Source organism: Typopeltis vanoorti, chromosome 19, assembly GCF_054136105.1.
Source record: "Typopeltis vanoorti isolate ZY-2024b chromosome 19, IOZ_Tvanoo_1.0, whole genome shotgun sequence".
In the NCBI taxonomy this organism is placed as follows: domain Eukaryota; kingdom Metazoa; phylum Arthropoda; class Arachnida; order Uropygi; family Thelyphonidae; genus Typopeltis; species Typopeltis vanoorti.
Genome location: NC_143567.1, coordinates 16,156,149 through 16,173,050, shown reverse-complemented (window position 1 = coordinate 16,173,050; position 16,902 = coordinate 16,156,149). Strand labels below are relative to the sequence as shown.

General features: G+C 34.8%; 1 protein-coding gene across 1 annotated transcript in view; it reads left to right on the top strand.

Annotated features, from left to right (window-relative positions):
- Nucleotides 1-16,902, top strand: part of LOC150095877 (uncharacterized) — a 710,412-nt gene that overhangs the window by 19,253 nt on the left and 674,257 nt on the right. The window contains exons 4-5 of the mRNA XM_090409554.1: nt 7,591-7,689; nt 11,874-12,004. Of these exons, the coding sequence (XP_090265680.1) occupies nt 7,591-7,689; nt 11,874-12,004 (230 nt within the window). The remainder of the gene's footprint in view (nt 1-7,590; nt 7,690-11,873; nt 12,005-16,902) is intronic.

The window sequence follows — 16,902 nt, the reverse complement described above, 5'->3', positions numbered from 1 at the left end:
CATTATATATATCTGCAAGGAGATGTGTTTTGCATTATGGGAGATACTGGGATAGGAGTGATTGTTAGCTTGGTCCACCTTTGCTACGTGTTGCCCGGTGTTGTACTACCTTACTGGGGTAAGGTAGTACAACACCATATTTAGTCCTGAAGATATTTTCAGGTGCAAACTTTGTTTGCTCACACTTGGATAAAGGATTAAACTAAATTTATTATAAACTATTTAGTGGTTTATTTTTTCAATTTGAGAGAGGAAAATATTCCTTCATTTCCCTACATTTTTCGTGTAATTCCCCCCCCCCCCCTTTATCATGTATTAGTCAGTGCAAGTGCATTAAATGCTGTATCAGATTAGAGGACTTTCACTTTGTGCATATGTTGCCTTCCACAAAGTTACTGTGCTATCATTGAAGGGTTCACAAACAGATAAAGATATGATACATGGACCTGCAAGTAACTCATTTTTATCCTGTGTATATTCATGTATCTTATATGATCATTCATATTTAAACTGCAAAGAAACTTCTGGTATAACAGTGTAATGAACAGTATATTGCAAAATCGCTGAACAGTAAAAAGATCCAAATTGTCATGCAAAGTATGCTTCACTTGATCAAAAAAAAAAACACGTTTAATCTTTTTTTTTTTTTTTTTTTTCTGTTTGTGCAATTGTTTTACACTATATCCATGTATTGTATACAACCATGAAGGTCTTCTGCAGTTCATATTTTCAAATGGAAAAAGACATATACAAACATAATAAAAACAGTATATATTTAAAAACTTACATATCACCTTCCCACCCAAAAAATTAACCACATCTAATATGTTTCACATTTTCTTTATAAACTTCATTCTTTTTATCAATCAAGAAATTTCATTAGCCAACATTCAGTTACTTGGTACAGAATTGAATGATTGCTTCACTCATAGTCAGTTGTATATGACTATGAGTGAAGCATTGTTATGGAAAATAACAGTTGCAGAAAATGCTACAAAAAATGCTGTGTCTTTGCAATAAGTTTGATAAGAATCCTTCATCATCTACCTTTAACCCACCCACCCATGTAATATGGTATAGTTTACAACCTTTTGTTGGTAGGATTCTGATAAATAAATAAAGTTGGACTTTTATTAATATTATTGTATCACAGGTATCTCCATGGAGTCAGAAGACTCGTCATGAGAGATCCATTATTCACACTAACCATTACTCACACAATACCTAACATACCTCTCCCTAAACTCATTCACTGACGAAGCAGTCACAACCACCTCTGCAATCCATTCCATCCATTTACCATCCTCCAAGCAAAAAATCTAGTCCTAACATCCTTGCTAATGACACTCTTACACAATTTCCACTGGTGACATGATCCCTTGTTCTCTTGCCATGAAATGAAAAAGTCTTCAGTGTTAGTCCTATAAAATCCCTTTAACGATTTAAATGCTTCTATCATATCTCCTCTTTTTCTTCTCTTCATCTAATTTTTGAAGCCCAGAGACCATCAATTTATTCTCATACGGAGCATTCCATTGACTTGCCACAATCTTTGTCATTCACCTCTGGATTCTCTCCACCACTTCTTCATCCCCACGGAATCTTGGAATCCAGATGTTGCCTTATATAGGGGAACAATAACCTCACTCTCAACAACCACATAATCTGATGTGCTATTTTGGTTACCTTTGCAATATGCCCTCTAAACTTCAACTCCCTGTCCAAAATCACCCCAAATCCCTGGCCTCATCAGTTTCCTGCAGTTCAGTTCCATCAATATAGTAAACAGCTTGTAATTTCTTCCCAAAGTTCATCACTTTACACTTAGCCACATAAAACTGACAGCTATTTGTTTTTCCCATACTTCTGGTTTCTTTGTCTTCCTGTACATTTAAATTCTCTGCATCACCTTTATTTACTATTGCTCTTCACAGTTTATTTTCATCAAACATTTCCTGTTATCATTGATATACAAATTAAACAACAGAGGACCAAGTACTGAGCTCTGTGGTACACTACTGGTCACTTGAATTCTCCTGTACTCAACTCCTCCATAAACTACTCTTTGATATCTGCCCATCAGCAACCTGTAATCGAAATTAATAGATTCATATCTATCCCCATTTATTCTAATTTTTGCAGATCTTGTCAAATGCTTTTGAAAAGTGTAGCAGTATCACTGAGTAGCCATTTCCCTTACCAACTCCATTGTTACTTTATTATAAAAAAGTAAGCAAATTACTAAGGCAAAACCTACCCTTCACAAAGCCATGTTTATCCTTTATAGAGTATCATATTCCTATCTACCCAGTCCTGAATTTTGTCTTTTACCGATTTCTCCAATACTTTAACACCACTCCTGAGATGCTGATTGGCCTATAATTTGCTACTTCTGTCTTGGTGCCTCTGTTATGCAATGGGACTATTTTGACCTCTTTCCACTCCATTGGCACATTCCCATTACTGAGGCTTAAATTAAATTGCTTGGTCAGGTGAGATGATAATTTTGTTGTACATTTCTCATAATACATGAGCTGATATCCCATGGCTGTGTTTGTATTGAAGTTCTACAATATTTTAAGGACTTCCATTTCTTCAACCTCTTTTCTCCTCTATGTCATTGCTGCATCTGGCATTGTGATATCTTCATTTAGATGGTACATCCCCTGCAAAATGCTCACTCAGTAATTCAACTGTTTGGTTTGGTTCTGTTACCTCCCCACTATCAGCATTTTTTAAAGTCATCCTTCCATTGTTATTCCTCCTTTGCTGCATAGCAAAAGAACTCTTTAGGATTTATTTTGATCTCCTCAGCTAGTTTCTTTCTTAATTAACTTTGGCCTTCCTTACTATATAGGTTGCCCTTCTTGCCTGTGCCTTATACTGCTCATGAACATGCTTATCATCTTTTTCTTTATAATCCCTTCACAACATTTTCTTTTTTTGCAACTCCTCCTTAATGAAGCTATTCATCTAACTCCTATCTGATTTATCATTCTGATCCTGTCATATTATTATTATTATTATTCGTGGCACCTCCAAGGAGTCCAAAGACTCATTGCTGGAGGACACCTACTGTACAACTCTCCATCTTCACCACTAACATCGAACCTCTACTAATCATCCACACCAGCGCCATCCAATGCCCACCACCACCACCTCAGCTAGTATTTTTTGTCTGTAAATTGCGTGTGTTCTGAAGGGCCGATTTGTCTGTATGCTGGATGAAAAACCCGATTTTCAGGAGGAAAAACCCCGCTTCCTCCATATGAGATCGGCTAACTCACCTTCAATTGAAAAAGTCCATATAAAGATTCCTCCCGTCACGACAATAATCAAACCCTTTCCAATCGAAGGGCACAATGTACCGTCGTTCTTCCAATTGCGCTATGGAGGCAATTAAAAGCATGTGCAACACTTTGCTGCAAATAAATAAAAAGATAGTTGCAGAAAATAAAAGGATATTTGTGAAACTCTCAGCTAATGATTTAAATTATTATATTTGCTTTGGATAAAATTTTAATTAGCTAAGACTGTTAATTTATCCATATTTTTTCATAGCCATTATAAGATGAGTCTTCACCTTCAATCTGACCATAACATCTTGACCTTCAAATTCTTATGGCATGACACTTCTAAAAGCAGACTCTTTAGCTTACGATAATCACCTGTTTTGTAATTCCACACACACACACACACATATATCTTCTTAACAGAATATTCTGCATGTCTGGCAATCTTCCAGATCAAGACTACATGGTCACTTTCTTCAAGTGGAGGCAGCATAGCTAGATTGGTTAGTATTAAGTTCTCTGATGCAGGGCTCAGATCCAGCACTCTTGAACATTGTCTCATTCTTTACATGCTGCCTCAGATAATTAGTTTTCAGAAGCTGTATCAATTTCATTTCCTTCCTTGCCTGTAACCATCCCTTCTCCCAATCTATGTCTCCATGAAATCCTCCATTATAATTACTCAACCTGTACTCATCATGCTCATTTGCAAATGCATGTCATCCACATTCTCCCTTATACCCCTGGATGATAGCAGCAACCAATTGTGCATTTCCTCTTTACAATATACAATTATCTAACACCGCATAGCCTCAGATTAACCCTCTGAATCCCTGTCTCCCTGATGTACTTTTCTACTCATTTGGCTTTGGTTACTTTTCTATCAGTAGCAGTATACCCTTCCCATCCTGTTGCTTTTGTCCTCTCTGAAGATACAATATCCTTTGCATTCTATTCCTATGATGACTATATCATCCTCAGTCAACCAAGTCTTATTAATGCCTATAGCTTTAGGCCAGGTTGACCTAACCAATGGCAAAAACCCCTCACCATGATTTTGAATACTTCCATCATTAGTATACATAAACTGCAATACTGCCTTAATCCCACAACCTTTGTTACACCCTATTTTGCTTAGCTCACTAAATTTAAGAACCTAGGGTACTACATTTTGCATCATGTGATCACTCTCTCACTTACTAACCTCTAGGTTGCCTGGACTCTCACTTGCAACCCCCTACCCCCCAAACATTCTAGTTTCCTTGACTTTGTACTTCTGAACTTTTGCTGAAGAACCCTTTCTCAAGACTCCTGACACCAAATCCATTTGGATGCAAGCTATCTACCTTTATATAAATCCTTCCTTCCATCATCCTCACTCCACAAATTCACAAACTCCACTCTGCACTGAGTTATACACAATCAATCTCAGGTTGCTTTATCATACTCGGGCAACAGACTCACAACTTTTACTTTCTCACTCTTCTTTTTTGCATGCACTGACCAGCCAAAATGAACATCTCTTTCACCTTAACTCTTCATCCGTATACACTGACATCCTTAATCTTTGCACCAGAAAAACACAATTTCATCATGCTCTCCTCATGGATCCCTCATACCAGTGTACAAAATTTAATCCTTATTTTCACACATTCACTCTTTCATGCTCTGCTTTCTTTCCCCTTTCTTTCAATTCTTTATCATATCATCTGCCAGGCATTTCTCCAACCATGCAATCTCATGTTTTGTTCTGTGAAGAACTCCACATAAGTGTGGAGTTCTTCACCTACGCTATTTGAATGTACACTATCTTTTTCATTACCATCTTGTCATTCTCTTCATTTTCTACCACATCATATAGTGACTTCTGCTGCTCGTAATACTAACTATGCCAATCACATTATGAGTCATTTAGTCTTTCAATTCACCTCTGTCATTTGTGTTACTCTCTTCACACTTCCAGCATTTGCTCATGGATTACTTATGACAAACATGTTCTCCAGTTTCTTTCTTCTTCCTTAAATCCCTCTTTCTACAAAGGCCATTAATTTTGCATTTTGCACATGCTGCAGAAAACACAATCATGCACATCAAAATCTCTCACCATTGTTTTGCACATTGCCACAATGACGTGCAATATAGAGCATAAGAAAAGAAATATTAAATCTTTGAAAATTAAGTACAGTACACTACCCTTATAGTCAATCAAACAAATGGTCATAAATATAATGATGCAAAAAGAATGACTTAATTGTTGCTAAATACTTCCAAAAGAAACTTGTCTTTCAACATCAAAAATCATTGTGTGTACTATCTTCTGCCTTCTCATTGCAAAATCGAACAGATGTTTTCCAAATAATGCAGACTATATAAAATCTTCAAGGAGTAGAATTACCTCTTTCAGTGGATATGAAAGATATGGCAAGTAACGTTTTTTTTTCTTTTTTCTTTTGCACTCCACTAGGTCATCCTTCTAGATTTTCTCTGGTTGTGTAGACATTAATCTTCCTTCATATGGATATCACTGGATGATTGTCTTTGTCAGTACTTTGTTTATCTATCACTTTTCTCTTCTCACTGCTCATGCAATATGTCTTGCCCATCTCCATTTTAATTTTCAAATCTTTTCTTCTATATTAAACACTTTTCTTATATTTTCATTCCTTATTTTGTTGTGCAGCTTGATGTTTAGCATGGCTCTCTCAATTATGCACCCAGTTTTCCTCATTCTGTCCATTATTTGTTTAGTTTTGGTCATGTCTCTGATCCATATGTCAGAATTGGGATGATGCATTGGTTGAGAAGCTTGGCTCTATTTTCTGTTTTTGTTTTCTGCACAGGAATTTTTTCAGTTTTTGTCAAAAGCCATCCAGCCCAGCTGAATTCTCCTTTTTATTTCTTCATAAATGCTTCTTTTTCCTAGCATAAAGATTCTACCAAGGTATGCTTATTCTTGTACTTGCTCTAATTTGTTATTGTCTATCATTATTTGTTCTTCTGTTATCTGATTTCCTTCGATATATGTCATTATTTTAGTTTTTTTCATAATTTATGTATTGTCCTACTTTATTTGATACTGTGTTTATTTCATTCACCATTTCTTCTAGTTTTCTTTTATTATTTGCTGTTACTATGATATCATCAGCATATTGTAAATGATTTAGTTTTTTATCATTAATATTAATACCTTTGTCACTCCAATCTATTTCACTCAGGGCATATTATAATACTGCAATGAATAATTTGGATGAAATAGTATCTCCTTGGCATCCTCCTTGTATTCTATGTGGCTACACTACTATGTGGTGTAGCCATTGTTTTTTTCATATCTTTTGTTTATTAGCTGTATGTAATTTGGCATGCTTCAGGTTTCTTCATTGCTATCAGGATTGCATCTTTCTCTGTTGAAGCTTTGAGATGCTTCAACAGAGAAAGATGTTGAGAAAATGGGCCAACGAAAGATTATAAAACAGATTTAGAAGCAGAAAGACTTGTGTTCAAAAGATTGTAAACCTATAGTACATTAGTACTGTGGTTAGTCGATGATTTTTTAATACTATTTTTATTTATTTTTGTCGTCATTGTTGTCTGAGCAATTTAGGTATAGGCTTTTTATGTCCAGTTCTTGCTCTGCAGATGAAATTGATCTTTCCATCTTAATCTTGGATTTCCACAGTCTCTTCTTCCTGTAGGTTTATATTCTAGTGCCAGTTTAGGAATCCTGTTGTTATTTATCCTTTCTATGTGGTGTAGCCAATTTTGCTGGTTTTCTTGTATGATGTTTTTTGTAACTAATCTCTTATTTCTGTGTTTTTCTTTTTATCTAATCTACTGAGTTCCAGGAGAGGTCTTAGAAACTTCATCTGTGCTGCTTCCAATCTTTTTCTGTTTGTTTGTTTGTTTTAGAATCCAAGTTTCACTTCCAAATTTGAGAAATGTTTTAGAGGTCATCTTAATTGAGTTTCTTTAGTCATTTGTTTTCCAAAATTTGTTTTTATATTTTATTTTTACATGCTCCAGAAACTTTTTCAAGTCACCTCAAATTCATCTCTCATTCATCTCTCACCTAATCCATGCTCACTTCAAGATTGGAACCTGCAACCTGATGGTTGGAGAGGAAATATGTCAACCTCTCAGCCAAGTTATTTAATGCTAATTAATATGTGAAAGTGTAAATAAAAATTCCATCGTTTTTATTGTAGATCATTGTATTGTATATTATTATAATAGATTCATTTCATTGTAAAAATGGCTAGTGTGTGTTTATATTAAATTGCTCTGTTGACTTTTCTAATAGATTCATTCCACTGTAATAATGGCGAGTGTATTAATGCTAAATTCCTCTGTGATGGAGAAGATGACTGTGGAGATCAATCAGATGAAACTGACTGTCCTGGTAATTATCAATTTCTGTTCAACATAGAAAACTTTAATATATTTATAGAATATATTATGGATCCAGCCATATTTTATAGTCAAATATAAAAAGAAACTTAAAGTTTCAAAATTTATGAGAGAGCTTACGAGAATATAACCTGTGGCATTAGAGTTACCTTGGTTTGCAGTACTTAAAAGACACAAGCTCTGCCCAAGAGCCTATACAGTTGCCTTTTATTAGCACTTAAATTATTTTTCACTAGCTTGACATCCCTTTTGAAAATGTTGGTTTTTATCAGAGACAGGCAGAACCCTAGAGAGCAAAAACTCTTTCATTATCATAGCAGTCCTATGTCCTAAAGTTAATTTCATATTAAGTGACTGGTTACTTTAAACTACTGATTAGCTTCTTTAAAAAAGTTCTTTTACTCTAATGTTTAAAAATAAATATTAGAATACTAGATAACTATTTATTGATACCTTTAATATATAGATACTCTATTTTTTGTATATATATATATATGTATATATATATACAGTTGGCAAGATGTGGTCTTATCAAAATCCTGTAAAAGTAGGAGAATAAATTCTATCTTCTTAAAAGACCACTCTAGCATTGGAATTAGCATTGCAGTTATCTGATGTGCTGACTTAACTATTTTGTAACGTGAGCCTCAAACTTTAATTTTGCAGTCTTTAGCTTCATTGACACTTATAATAAATTACAATTAATATAATATAGTGTGGTATTTATTATTTATAACTCCTTATAACTATTTATTAATGCCTTCAATATGCTGATATTTAACATTGCACATACATTTTATCTTAGTCAGTAATTTATCTCCTTATAACCATTTATTTATTTCTTAATACTCTGTGTTCTGCTGTAACCTGTATCATGGTGCAGTATGACCCTTTCTGTCCTTGTGCATTAAAACCAGAAATCAACCAACCAACTAACCAATCCTCCAGGGATTCAGTGAATTATCAAAGCAGGTCTCTATGTCACACAGTGCCTAAAAATATATATCGTATTTTTCTTTGAAACCATTTAAGTTCAAGTTCTTAATACATCCTTACTCAGCTTCCAAGTTCTTCTTCCCTCCCCTTCCTGTCTACCATGAGGTGTAAAATTGCACTTGTATTTATACTGAAAGATGCCCTTGACAACTTATATGATTCTATCATTTCATCCCCTCTCTTCTAATACCCAAGCTTTGAAGACCACATTCCCTCATTCTATCCTCATATGCAAAATTCTATAAGCCAGATATTGTTATCTTAGTTATCCACTTCTGAATCTTTTCATTTTTCAACTCTCCTCTAAAACAACTGAGTTGACCATTACTAAATACAGTTGGCAAGATGTGGTCTTATCAAAATCCTGTAAAAGTAGGAGAATAAATTCTATCTTCTTAAAAGACCACTCTAGCATTGGAATTAGCATTGCAGTTATCTGATGTGCTGACTTAACTATTTTGTAACGTGAGCCTCAAACTTTAATTTTGCAGTCTTTGGCTTCATTGACACTTATAATAAATTACAATTAATATAATATAGTGTGGTATTGTGGAATATCCATTCATGTTATCAAATTTTGCAGTCTCTATTAAAAACATGAAGAAATTTCTAAAACAAGCAAGGCCTACCTTAACAAGTCATGCTCTTCTCTGTAGAGGATCATAGTAATATCTATGAACCTCCTGGTGCAGATCCTAATTAGCTTCTTAAACACCATAATGGCTATTCTTAAGAAATACCAATTAATCTACTGGTTTCCATCAATTAAGAAACAAAGAGAAAATCACAAATACTCACATACTGTATGATGAATTTTTATGCAATTTGGTGAAAAACAGTATGATATGAAATGTGAAAGAAACACCCAAAAATTGTAAATAAATAGTTTAATTTAGTAATAAATGTGATTGGAGATAGTGGTCAACAAACACAGGGGTCAAAATGAGATTGTCAAAGTGCCTCACCAAGAAATGTAATCACCTCTCACAGCAATACATGTCATGCTCTTCTCTGTAGAGGATCATAGTAATATCTATGAACCTCCTGGTGCAGATCCTAATTAGCTTCTTAAACACCATAATGGCTATTCTTAAGAAATACCAATTAATCTACTGGTTTCCATCAATTAAGAAACAAAGAGAAAATCACAAATACTCACATACTGTATGATGAATTTTTATGCAATTTGGTGAAAAACAGTATGATATGAAATGTGAAAGAAACACCCAAAAATTGTAAATAAATAGTTTAATTTAGTAATAAATGTGATTGGAGATAGTGGTCAACAAACACAGGGGTCAAAATGAGATTGTCAAAGTGCCTCACCAAGAAATGTAATCACCTCTCACAGCAATACAGCACTCACAATGATGTTTCATGCTGAAAGTTTATTTTTCACTTGGTTAGAATATAATAAATTTAGTTTAATCCTTTATCCAAGTGTGAGCAAACAAAGTTTGCACCTGAAAGTATCTTCAGGACTGGGGTAAGGTGGTACAACACCAGGGCAACTCTGTTTATAATGGTGTCCAAGGGCTCTGTGGTTAATAAAAACTATTGCTCTTGCAAAGCTCTGCTAAGTCCCTCAAAGTTTTGTGTGTGGGGGGGGGGGGGTTGAGAACAGCAGAATGTCAGAGCATCTCAAACATACTCTATAGGATTAAGGTCAGGAGATCTGGCTGGCCATTCGACATGTTTGATAATTTCCATGAGCTTTGCTCAATGAGAATGAGCATTATTATAACATTTGTGTGTTAACTCTCTGAAAAGCTTTTTTATAATCTATAAATGTAACATGTATTTTTTTCTGAAACATAGCATACAAAGAAACATGTTGGATATGTTTGAAATTCTCCCTACTTTTTAATAATTAATTTTAAAATAAATGGGATCAATATAAAATCAACCTTTTTTTGAAATCTATCGTTCTTTGAGCATTTTATCCATTATAATTTTATTTAGCTTTCCTTAATACTCTTGGATATATCTTATATCTGTAGGAAAATAGGTTTATTTCCCTGTAGTTGTTGTTGAAGCCATATTATTATTATTATTATTATTATTATTATTATTAATAATAATAATATCTGACCTAATGGAGTCAGAGACTCATTGTAGGAGATACACAATATTGCACACAATGCTCATCCAACCATGCCTTAAAATGATTCAGTGTGTCTACATTCACAACACACTCAGCAATGGATTCCACTCCCACCCGCTCTCCATGCAAAGAACCTGCTCCTCACTATTCTGCTCACACCCTCCTTACACAGTTTCCAGCCTTTTGTAACTACCCCCCTCTCCCTAATCCATATGAGGCCTGATCAAGGTCTTATACAATGACATCATAACCTCTTTATTTTTGCATGTCAGGGTCCTCCACATCATTGCCATTATCCGATGTGATGTCTTGACAACTTATGCAGTGTGGCCCCCTGAATTTCATGTCCTTGTCCACCATCACTTTTTGATCTCTCATCTCCTCTACTTCCTTTAAAGTTTCCCCACCAAGTGTATATTTCACATCCTATTGTTGCTTTCCAAATCTGAAAACCTTACACTTTGCAACATTGAACTGATAGTTCCACTTACTTGCCCATTCATGCAGTCTATTCAAGTCCTCTTGCAAGGCCATAACATCTGCTCTGCATTGCTCTCCCCCGGTTTTGCATCATCTGCAAACAACTGCATATCACTAGTTAAATCCATTCCAATATCATTACCATACAAATTGAACAACAATGGTCTCAAAACTGACCCCTGTGGTACACTACTAGTGACCTTCCTCTTTCGGGATATCACACCCCCATGTACCACTTTTTGATACCTATCTGACAGCCAGTCACTGATCCAACTCAGAGTCTGTTATCCAATCCCATCTATTTTTATTTCATATGTCAGATATAGGTAGGAAAAAATATTTGGGCACTGGCAGAGCAGATTGAGAGATGAGTGGCCAAGATTGTGACAGGTCAGTTGACAATCACCTCTCAGTCCTTTCAATGAACAGATTGAAAATTTGTGGTTACAGAAAATTATAGAAAAATGGAAAAGAGAGAGAGAGAGAATCATGATCTGTTTACGTCACCCCATTGGAACAATTAATTATTTTCTTATCGAATAGGCAAGAAGAGATTCCACTGATTTTTATTCTAATTACTGTTTTTTCTTCTTCAGGATCTTGTCATTTTCATCTACGGAGTTCAGGAGATGCTGTACAGTCACCAAATTATCCTAATCGATATAACCCAAATTCTATTTGTAAGTGGACTCTTGAGGGTCCTGTGGGCACTGGCATCGTGTTACAGGTAAGAGTTAAGTAATTTGTGTGCTGTCTTTAAAAAAAAAAAAAAAAAAAAAACATGTAAAAGTGAGGAGAGTAATGAGAAAGCAGGAGGTCAGTTGCAAATTAGAAGCAATACCATTGCTAACATTATTTTTATTAGTATTATTTTTGTTGCTTATCATTTCAGAGAGAAATTTTCATTTGAACAATTAAAATATATTATAATTAGATTATTATTTTAATTTTTGTTTCAGCTAAATAGGTCTAAATTACACCCCACTTCATGCTTTCTCTGTTTCACACTTTTACATATAAGAAAAGGCATTAGTGTATTTATTTATACATATCTGTTTTTAAGTGATATCACTTTTTTTTCTTTTTGGATGACACTGGTGAAATTGTAAACCAATAACTAGCCAAAAGTGGTTGATAAATGTAACCAATAGAGATGTTAGCAGCATTTGCTTTTCTACCCATCCACTTTACTATTTCCCTCATTTATAAATTGTTCAATTATGCAAAATTATAACAACAATACAAGCCCTGATAATAATAATATTATCAGGACTTGACAAATGCACTTTCCCACTCACCCTTGGCAAGTAGATTTTGCCAGTTGGGTTGGTGAGTAGCTGCAGACAGGACAAAATAGAATATTTTTATTTAATAAAAAAATAACTTTGTGAACAAAATAATTTTAAGTTAAAAAATAACATGGATGCAGTGTTACAGATCAATGGAACTTCTATTCACTTATTGAGACATATCAATAAAAAAATGGAGAGCTTGGGGAAGTACATTTTTTGCATGATGAGTAGGATTTTGCATAATTTGTCAAGCTCTGATTAAAATAATAATTATTATTTTCTTGACCACCATGGTGTCATGTTCACAGTGAAGAAATTTAATTAAAAATTAGATAAAAATATTTTGGTTTAAGTTTCATAAACCATATGCAAAACCATTTTCCAAGTGCAAAGATCAAGGATGTTAGTGAAGCTGTTAGTTTGCTGAAGAAAGAAGTGAAAGAGATGATTGTTATGGCAGGACCAAATCATTTCAAAGGGGAGAAATATGCAGTGAGAGAAGATATGAAAGAATTATTGAAAGAAGTGAAAATGAAGAGTAAAGAAGTAAAAATCATCTGTTGCCTTGGTATGATAGAACACAGTTGAGAAGAAGGGCCATGATTGTTAATGAGTCCACAAGAAGATTGTGCAGGAGGAATGGTGTGCAGTTTATAGCTGTACGGTGTGAATTTGATATATGAAAGAACTTAAATGCATGATTGAATATATTTAAATGGTTTTGGAGTTAGACATTTGGAGAAAGTATTGTTTAGTGAGAGTTTGGAACTGCAAAACCAGGGTAACCAGAGATTTATTATTATTATTATTTGGTAACCTCCATAGAGTCAGCAGCCTCATTGTGGGAGGTCCACTCAACCAACTACATGTCTATCGTAATGAACTTTGAAGTTATTTACACTACCTGCACTCACAACACACTCAGGCAGTGCATTCCACTCACTAACAGCTATCCACGTAAAAAATCTACTTCTCACTCCCTTCTTTCCATACTTGAAGTAGAAAAAGCTATCAAAAGCCTGAAATATGGAAAGGCAGCAGGAGTAGATGATATCCGATTAGAAATGCTCAAATATGGAGGTATAAAAGTCTTACAGTGGCTGCACTGCTTAGTTCAGAAGGCCTAGACAGAGGGCTGAATTCCAGATGATTGGAGTAGAGCTCTCATAGCACCCATATATAAAAAAGGAAATAAAACTGAATGTGAGAATTGTAGAGGTATTTCCCTACTGAGTGTTCCTGGTAAGATTTATTCAAGTATACTTAAGAAACGGTTGAGAAGGATTGTGTAAGGGAAGCTTGGTGAAGAAAAAGCTGCACATTCAGGCCAAATAGAGGCTGTCAGGATCAAATTTTCACATTACGACAAATAGTTGAGAAATTGTGGGAATATAACAAAGATCTGTATTTAAGTTTTGTCGATTTGGAAAAGGCATATGACAAGGTGCCAAGAGAGAAGCTATTCAATACGCTACAGTTATATGGTGTCAATGGAGCATTATATCAAGCAATACTTAGTCTTTATTTGAGGCAAGCAGTTAGAATTGAAGGAAGTACAGGAAGACGGTTTAATATTAAATCTGGTGTCAGACAAGGATGTACGTTATCCCCTCTGTTATTTATTATCTATATGGATCACATTATGAAGGAAAGTGGTATTAAACCTGATAACAAAATTGGAGATGTTAATATCAGCTCTTTACTCTATGCAGATGATGTTATACTTCTAAATAAATCTGATACAAGTCTGCAAGATTCACTGACTAAATTGAATAACTCTTGTAATAGATTTGGTATGTAGGTCAGCAATAACAAGACAAAGACAATGAAAATAGGCAGAAGCATTGAAAATATCAACTGCATTTTGAATGGAGAACCTATAGAACAAGTAAAACATTTCAGTTACTTAGGCATGATTTTTAGTGAAGATGGTAAATTAAATATGGAAATAGACAACAGAATCAACAAAACTGGAATGGTATAAAGTCAACTAAATAAATTTATATGGAATAAGAGAGAAATTAGTCAAAAAACTAAATTAGCTGTATACAGTGTTCAAACCAATTTTAACCTATGGCTCTGAGAGCTGGGTTAGAAATAAAACACTTGACCAAAGGCTAGAGACAACAGATATGAGAGTCCTGAGAAAGATTAGAGGGGTGAACAGATGGCATCAGTGGCAATGTCATATTAAAAATGAGGATATTAGATAAGAACTTAATATTGTTAGCATCCAGAAATGTGTTAGCAGAGCTAATCTCAGGTGGTATGGTCACTTAAACAGAATTGGAGAGGAAAGATTAGCAAAACAAGTGTTCTTTGCCAGGTTGGAAGGAAAAAGACCAAGATATAGGTGGATTGATAGAGTAAGAAGTGCCTTAAAAGATAGAAATATAAGATCTGATAATATTGAAGTCCTGACAAGTAATAGATTGATTTGGAGGAAAATTGTAGATTGGAAGTTAGTAATGATGTAAGTTTTTCATTCAGTACTATCATATCCTTTACACCCCTTGAGGGTACATATCAGGAATTTTGTGATGATGACTCCCTTCTTCACCACATCCCTATACAACTTCCAAGGATGGTTCCTTGTTTTTCCTATCTTAAAATCCACTGTTATAATTTTTACTGTATTAATCAGATAGAAACCATTAGCTAACTTTAAAGCCTGTATCATTTCTCCTCTTTTCATCCTATCCACCAACCTCTGTAATCCACATTCTCTCAAATGCTTTTCATAACCAACACTCCAGAGTTGGTTATGAAGAGCTATTACTTTGATTATTTTTCTTTGGACCTTTTCTAGTGTTTCCACATCACAATGAAAACTAGGTAACCCTTTCTAGTGTTTCCACATCACAATGAAAACTAGGTAACCCTTTCTAGTGTTTCCACATCACAATGAAAACTAGGTAACCCTTTCTAGTGTTTCCACATCACAATGAAAACTAGGTGACCAAATCTGAGCACAGTAGTCCAAGTGTGGTCTGACCAGTGCTTTATACAGTGGCACAACCACTTCCTTATCCCTACATGTCAATGTACTTTTTTATCATAGCAGCAATACGATGTGCAGTCTTTGCAACACGTGCAAGGTGTCCTCAGAACTTCACTGTTCACCATCACTCCAAGATCCCAAATCTAATCCACTTCCTGAAGTACAGCTCTACCAATGCAGTATGTAACCTTATGTCTCTGTATCTAAAGTGTAACAACTTGCATTTATTAACATTAAAACTGCAACTCCACTCATTTGTCCAAGCTAAAAGCCTATTCAAATCTTCCTGTAGAGAATTAACATCAGCAGTACTCCTGATAATTCTACCTAACTTTGCATCATCGGCAAAGTTAGGTAGAATTATCTGGATAGTATATTGGTTAGACATATTGGAGATTGGCTTACTGAACGATACCAGCAAGTTGTGTATGATGGAGCCGTGTCTCAAAAATGGAAGGTGACCAGTAGGGTCCCAAACACAGAACCCTGAGGCATGCCACTGGTCACCTTCCATTTTTGAGACACAGCTCCATCATACACAACTTGCTGGTATCATTCAGTGAGCCAATCTCCAATATGTCTAACCAATATACTACCATTCCTATCCTCTGCAGCTTGTACACTAACTCATTGTGTGGTAATCTGTTGAATGCTTTTGCAAAGTTAAGAATATCACTGTATGTGATTCTTCCTTATGAAACACATTCGTCACTTGATAATAAGATATAAGCAGATTGCTAAAACAAGACCTACTCTTCACATACCCATGCTGACCATCATAGTGAATCTTATATTGATCAACCCAATTTTGTATTTCATTTCTAGCCAATTTTTCCAACACTTTGATCACAACTGCAGACACACAGACCGGTATATAATTCAAAACTTCTGTTCTTGAACTATGCTTGTGGAGAGGTATTATTTTGTCTTCTTTCCACGTCTTAGGAACTTTACCCACTGCAAGACTCTCATTAAATAACCAGAACAAGGGCATGGCTAACTCTTTTGTACATTCTTTAAAAATACATGGTAATATTGTCATCCATTCCCACAGCCTTATTAGCATCTAACCCGAGCAACACTTGATACACATCTGATTCTTTCACCTTTAATTTTCCTAATTCTTGCCTCCCTTCTACACGTTGCACAGCATCATTCACTCCACTATGATACACACTGATGGAGTGTTTGTTAAATAATTCTAATTATTCTAATTAAATAAATCTAATGGAGTACCTTATGATTCTATAATGGAAATATTATATAATGGAAAGAGATATATCAGGAGTGGTGTTTAAAGTATTGGAAAAGTTGGTTAAAGGTAAAATCTAA